Here is a 7434-nt window from a genome sequence, read left to right as displayed (position 1 = left end):
CTGGAAATGTGAGAAGGGTTTTTAAGGCAGGGTGAAGAAATAACTCATAATAACTAACTAAGTATCATCATACTTTCCCAGTTGATTGATTACATTAAGAATTAAAAACAAAATGTATTTCAAGTTTTCTGAAAAATGTCATGCGGCTTTGTTTAAATATGCAAATGAGAGACTCATTTGCAAATTTAATTACATCACATTAAGATTACATTAAGAATTTCGGAAAAAAAATGTATTTCAAGTTTTCTGAAAAATGTCATGCGGCTTCGTTTGTTTAAATATGCAAATGAGAGACTCTAATTAAATATGTACTCATTTGCATATTTAATTACATTACATTAAGAATTTCGGGAAAAAATGTATTTCATGTTTTCTGAAAAATGTCATGCGGCTTTGTTTGTTTAAATATGCAAATGAGAGACTAATTTGCATATTTAATTACATTACATTAAGAATTTCGGAAAAAAAATGTATTTCAAGTTTTCTGAAAAATGTCATGCGGCTTCGTTTGTTTAAATATGCAAATGAGAGACTCTAATTAAATATGTACTCATTTGCATATTTAATTACATTACATTAAGAATTTCGGGAAAAAATGTATTTCAAGTTTTCTGAAAAATGTCATGCGGCTTTGTTTGTTTAAATATCCAAATGAGAGACTCATTTGCATATTCAATTACATCACATTAAGATTACATTAAGAATTGCGGGAAAAAATTATTTCAAGTTTTCTGAAATGTCATGCGCCTTTGTTTGTTTAAATATGCAAATGAGAGACTAATTAAATATGTACTCATTTGCATATTTAATTACATTACATTAAGAATTTCAGAAAAAAATGTATTTCAAGTTTTCTGAAAATGTCATGCGGCTTTGTCTGTTTAAATATGCAAATGAGGGACTCTAATTAAATATGCACTCATTTGCATAGATTTCCAGAACAGAAATTTGAACATTGGATAAAGCAGGTTTATAATTGTGATTCTGTTGACATATTAAAGGTTTTTACAGAGGGAATTTTGGATTTCTTTCTATAACTCCATAAATCAGAAAATACTGTCAGCAGCCAGAAAACAAACACATTTTCACCATGTGAAATGTTGTATAAATCATGCGAATGATGTATGAACAAACCTTCAGAATATAGAAATTAACAAAACTGTAAAGTTTGGTGTGTGTGAAGCTGCTGAAGTGGAGATTTATGACTCACGGCCTTGATTGAAATCTACAGATGCAAATAGATAAAGTGCAATAAAATAAAGACTTAAATGTGTATTTTGCATGTTTTCTTCAAAATAGCCTAAAATCTCAAAATTGACCAGTGCATGAAAAAAAACAATGTTGTTTAAAGCAGTGTACACCACTGACACGTGTGTTTCCTCTATGCCTGTAGGTGGCGATGTCTCCAGGAGAGGACGGTCTAATCGGGATCCCCTTCCCGGAGCACAGCAATGAGCTGCTGTCCCGTCTCAACGCGCAGCGGCGGACCGGGCTGCTCTGTGACCTCACGCTGACCTCACGCGGCGCACGATACCCCACACACCGCTCCGTCATGGCCGCCGTCAGCCTGTACTTCCGGCGTCTGTTCGGTGCGGAGGAGGGCGAGGATGGAGGCGAGGGCGTGGGCGACAGCTGCAGCGTGTGCCAGCTGGACTGTGTGTCGCCTGACGCGCTGGCCGCGCTGCTGGAGTTCGCCTACACCGCCACGCTGACCATCCGCAGCTCGGGCATGAGGGAGGTTCTGAAGGGCGCGCAGCTGCTGGGCATCCAGTGCGTGGCGGACGCCTGCAGGGACATTCTGGGCGAGGCGGACGACGATCCGACGGACCCCGTGAAGGAGGCGGAGCGGCTGCCGTCTCGACGCAAGCAGGATCGGTGCTCCGTGGCCCGAGCCGTGTCCCCCGCCAGACCGGTGAGTTTCATGCCTTCGGCGTCTGAGGACACTCCAGAGTACGGCCTGCTTCCCACGCAAGGGCGAGAAGGAAACCCTCCGCCCGCGGCCGGACAGGCCCACCGAGGGCTGCTAATGAACGGAGGTGCGCACTGGCCGAATGAATCCACCCTGATTCCATACAGACCCGAAGACACGCCCTCAGAGGAGGAGGAGTCTGGTGCGCAGGGGCGGGCCACGCCCCACCACAGCCAATCACAACAGGGGGACGGAGGAGGGGGCGGAGCAGCAGCCGTGAGCGGCAGGAAGAGGAAGTCTCAGACGCCACAGCAGTGTCCCGTCTGCCAGAAGATCATCCACGGAGCGGGAAAGCTGCCGCGTCACATGAGAACACACACGGGCGAGAAACCGTTCCAGTGCACGGCCTGCGGCGTCCGCTTCACACGGTACGATCAGCGGCTGCCTTATTGAGCCTTATTTGAATAAAATATTTGATTAAAAGATTTTAATTTTAATCTTTGTAATTGTTAGGGAAATTTGCTCTGATTCACAGTTTCAGGAGTGTATTTGCCTGTGTTTGTCACGGCCAGAATGTTGCAGTTAATCCCTCTTATTTCTCATCTCAGGAACGACAAGCTGAAGATCCACATGCGGAAGCACACGGGCGAGCGGCCGTATCCGTGTCCCAGCTGCCCCGCGCGTTTCCTGCACTCCTACGACCTGAAGAACCATCTTTCGCTGCACAGCGGCGACCGGCCGTTCGAGTGCCCGCTCTGCCACAAGGCTTTCGCCCGCGAGGACCATCTGCAGCGGCACCGGAAGGGCCACAGCTGCCTGGAGCTCCGAACGCGCCGGCCTCGCCGTGGAACCGGGCCTGAACCCGGCACATCTCCGCCCTCGGAATCCTTCGGCCTCCATCAGCAGCACCCGGATCACATGAGTGCCGTCGCGGGGCTCCTCGAGGGCCACGGCATTCCCATGCCGGGTGTCCCGCTGCTGGCCGCCGCTCGGATGCCCTTCCCGGAGCTGCTGTGGCGGGCGGTCTCGGGGCCGGTGGGAAAATCCCTGGATAAAGCCGAAGGAGGCTCGTCTCCGCACGGGAGCGGCTCGGTCGCACATAGAACGTGGGAAGAGGAGGAGGAGGAGGATGAGGAGCAGGAAGCTGCTGGCGAGGAGGAAGAGTGACGTGTGTGTGTGTGTGTGTGTGTGTGTGTGTGTGTGTGTGTTCCATCATATATCAGCGGTGTAGTCGCATCATCTTCTGTTTCTGGTGCTGGTGGAGCTCATGAAGAATCACGCAGGGTCTTTGTTTTGTTGGTCAGATCTGCTTTTTTTCTGCGGTATGTGGTTTTGTATGAATCCAAATTGACTGTTTTTGGAGATTCGTCTTGTTAATGTTCTGCGAGGTTGATGTTCACGCTATGCAACATTCGAACACATTCGAGTGATTGAACAAACCTGATTTAAAAACTAACAACTGAATGAATTAAGAATGCAAATGAAGCAGCTAGAGGCAGAGAGGGGCGTGGCCTTCCTCTGGATGGGACATATCGCCACCTACAGGCGCTCAGGATACCATGAAGGGGAATCTACTGTAGCTGCTCTTAAATTTAGCCTTTTCCAAATAAAATGAGTTTGGAATTTTTTTTTTCCTTCGAATGATAGAATTTCCTTTCATACCAAAGAATATTGGTTAGTTTGGACTTAACTGAGATTAATTATATGTCAGTGAATTTTTCAGATATTTGTAGCCTTTAAAATGTTTTTTTTTCTCTGTCTGTTGTCTTTGAGAGAAAGACTTAAAATGGACCAGGTCTCAGTTCTCACACATTTAAAGGGCTTTCAGGACTGTGTTCAAATGCTCTGATGGGGCTTGAGAATCTTAATCGGACGCATTTGTTTGATTTTCGTTTACGTTTGTTTGGGAGGATGAGCTTGATTTCATCCTGAATTTAGAGAACGCATCTGGTTTTCCTGCGCACTCGTTTCCTTTAAAGATGGTGACACGGCAGGATGGAGAATTCTTTTGTATACTATTCTATTTATTTATTTGTCGGTTTGATATTTATTGTGACTTTCCTGGTTGAGGCGCTTTGGTTATTCTGCATCTTCTCTTCCTTACGAAGCTTCCTTCAGTCCGAGTCTTTGAGTTCAGTTGGTGTGACTCCTAGAGTCTTGAGTCGCTTCAAGACTCAAGTAGTCGCTCCGACTAAAGACTCAAGGAGTTGCTCTGATTGAACAACTTTTTGAGTCTTGAGTTGGAATGACTCCTTGAGTGTTTAAGTTCAGTCGGAGCGACTCCTTGAGTCTTGGAGTTCAGTCGGAGCGACTTCTTGAGTCTTTAGTCGGAGCGACTCCTTGAGTCTTGGAGTTCAGTTGGAGCGACTCCTTGAGTCTTTAGTCGGAGCGACTCCTTGAGTCTTTGAGTTCAGTTGGAGCGACTCCTTGAGTCTTTAAGTTCAGTCCGAGTGAATCCCTGAGTCTTTAAGTTCAGTCAGAGCGACTCCTTGAGTTTTTGAGTTCAGTCGGAGCGACTCCTTGAGTCTTTAGTCGGAGCGACTCCTTGAGTCTTGGAGTTCAGTCGGAGCGACTCCTTGATTCTTTGAGTTCAGTCGGAGCGACTCCTTGAGTCTTTAGTCGGAGCGACTCCTTGAGTCTTGGAGTTCAGTTGGAGCGACTCCTTGAGTCTTTAGTCGGAGCGACTCCTTGAGTCTTGGAGTTCAGTCGAAGCGACTCCTTGAGTCTTTAGTCGGAGCGACTCCTTGAGTCTTGGAGTTCAGTCGAAGCGACTCCTTGAGTCTTGGAGTTCAGTCGGAGCGACTCCTTGATTCTTTGAGTTCAGTCGAAGCGACTCCTTGAGTCTTGGAGTTCAGTCGAAGCGACTCCTTGAGTCTTTAGTCGGAGCAACTCCTTGAGTCTTGGAGTTCAGTCGGAGCGACTCCTTGAGTCTTGGAGTTCAGTCGGAGCGACTCCTTGATTCTTTGAGTTCAGTTGGAGCGACTCCTCTGGTCTAGAATCGGTTCTGCCTTTTTTTCTCGTAATGGCCTCAGGTAGACGCGACGTGAAGCCTGATCAGATGTAACGTGTGCAAACGCACATATAACCGCTCAGGTGCTGTAGAGAACTGAGATTCAAACGTCCTCTATTTGCAAGTTTTGCACATTGAATTTCTGATTAAAAGTACAATCGCCTCCGATGACCAGCACAGAACAGACAGAATGAAATGAGGAGGAGCCTTGCCTTTCTTGAAGCAAATATACATATCTGAGATATTTTTTGAGATAATAAAATTATTTGCATTACATGAAAAATTAGTCATTAATGACATCATACTATAGCTTTAGCCGCCTTCTTTTCGCTCTTTGACCTTCTCTTGATTATCAAAGCTATAAGACACGCGCCCATCCTCATGGGAAGCGTGTCGGGATGAATTCTGGGATTTTCGTCTGGTGTATGTTACTGTACTGCTGACAGTAGGGAAATTACCCAAAGAGGTTTATTTGCACTAAAATGGAATCTTTGTGTTGTGAAATATTGTCTTGTTCATTAGTCACCAATGATGATGATTGTAAATCCTCAATTTCTTCAAAAACTCTTTGCATCATGAATATTAAGTACTTCGCTGAATTTTGTATGTAAAAAGGTCAAGCTGCCTTAGTTTATTTTTAATTTTTTTTGCAACTATTCTCAGGAAATCTTGAGCCATGCACTAAGTGGTTATGCAAATGTTTGGTGAATATTAATTTATTGTATATATTTGTGCTTGGAAATATGAACGCCCTGTTATTAAGTAAAGTTTCTTTACATCTGTCTTTCCAAAGACGTTGTTTATTCCTTGATGTGATTGAGTTGTTTCATGTAAAAAGCAAAGCAGCGGTTCTGTTAGTGATTCGGGTGACGGGACGAGGCTCCTGGTCAAAGCCTTCAATCAGGGATCTGTTTTCTGTTCATAGAGGGAATCTTTCTCCGTGATGGCAAATAATTTCTCATGTTGTACAAATAAAGAGCAAATAAACAAAGATTTACGTTCAAATAGACTCTGCTGCCTCCTGCTGGTCCTTTCCTCCTACATTAGCTCAGTGTTTTTATCTCTTGTGGTGGATGTGTTCCTGATCCTGACTGACGGGTGACTTCACTGTGTTTTAATTAATATTCATGAAAGCTTCTTCGAAAACCTGATGCAGGAATATACATTTTCACTTGATTCTTTAAGCAAAAGTGATTCTTTAAATATTTATTTTAAAAAACAAAACAAACAAACAAACAAATAAATAAACATAAATTACATTTATGCGGTTTTTTTCTATTTTATTACTGAAAATTGTATTATTTTATAGCTGAATGTCTGCAAAGTTAGGATTAGGGTTACCCAGTGTAGCATTGTTTTAATAAATATATATTTTTATATTTTTTTCATGTCAAGCTTTGCTGTGGAACTTGACTTTTTCACAAAAAAGAAAAATTGAATGAAAACTGGTCTTTTTTGGAATCTAAAAGAAATTATTTGAATGTAAAAAGTGTTTTCAAGTTAATTTTACTATTAATATACCATAATAACCTGCTTAAGTAACATTACTTATGATTTATTTTCTTCAGTATAGATTTTCAGCTTGATTTTTGAATGAAACACATCAATACAGCAATGCTCCCTAAAAAACAAAGTACACACATTAATGAAGCATTTCAAACAGCCTGTAATCTTCCACAGATGAGTCCAAAACCTTCACGTGACTTTAGCTCCACCTGCTGGTGACAAACATGATGATGAATGAGTACTGAAACAGCAAAGAAAACACATTTAAAACAGAATAAACCTTATTTTTGTTTGTTTGTTTATTGTCCAGAACCAGATGCAATCTAGGTATATAAGTAACTAAAAATGCTGGGTTAAAAACAACCCAAGTTTAGTTGAAAATGGACAAACCCAGTGATTGGGTTGTTTTAAAGGGTTAGTTCACCCAAAAATGAAAATAATGTCATTAATTACTCACCCTCATGCTGTTCCACACCCGTAAGACCTTCATTCATCTCCAGAACACAAATTAAGATATTTTTGATGAAATCCGATGGCTCAGTGAGGCCTGCATAGCCAGCAATGACATTTCCTCTCTCAAGATCCATTAATGTATTAAAAACATATTTAAATCAGGTCATGTGAGTACAGTTGTTCAATATTAATATTATAAAGCCACGAGAATATTTTTGGTGCGCCAAAAAAACAAAATAACGACTTATTTAGTGATGGCCGATTTCAAAACACTGCTTCAGGAAGCTTCGGAGCGTTATGAATCTTTTGTGTCGAATCAGAGGTTCGAAGCGCCAAAGTCACGTGATTTCAGCCGTTTGGCGGTTTGACACGCGATCCTTATCATGGGTGAGTAATAATGACATTATTTTCATTTTTGGGTGAACTAACCTTTTAATCCAACAGTTGGGTTAAATGTTTGCTGAGTAGTTTTATTTAACTCAACTACTGGCTTAAAATGAACCCAAAATAGGTTGGAAATTAAAAATCAGACACACAATTAAGTTACTAGAGGCAA

At 42.5% G+C, this 7434-nt stretch overlaps 1 protein-coding gene across 4 annotated transcripts in view; it reads left to right on the top strand.

Moving 5' to 3' along the window:
* Positions 1–5928, top strand: part of zbtb7b (zinc finger and BTB domain containing 7B) — a 32024-nt gene extending 26096 nt beyond the window's left edge. For all 4 annotated transcript variants that reach the window (XM_048152864.1, XM_048152865.1, XM_048152863.1 and 1 more), the window contains 2 exons: positions 1394–2337; positions 2518–5928. In XM_048152864.1, the coding sequence (XP_048008821.1) occupies positions 1400–2337; positions 2518–3076 (1497 nt within the window). In that variant the 5' untranslated portion in view covers positions 1394–1399 and the 3' untranslated portion in view covers positions 3077–5928. The remainder of the gene's footprint in view (positions 1–1393; positions 2338–2517) is intronic.
* Positions 5929–7434: the final 1506 nt, after the last annotated feature.

The sequence above is a fragment of the Megalobrama amblycephala genome, linkage group LG13 (assembly GCF_018812025.1).
Source record: "Megalobrama amblycephala isolate DHTTF-2021 linkage group LG13, ASM1881202v1, whole genome shotgun sequence".
Lineage (NCBI taxonomy): Eukaryota > Metazoa > Chordata > Actinopteri > Cypriniformes > Xenocyprididae > Megalobrama > Megalobrama amblycephala.
This window is presented reverse-complemented; position numbering and strand designations above follow the sequence as displayed.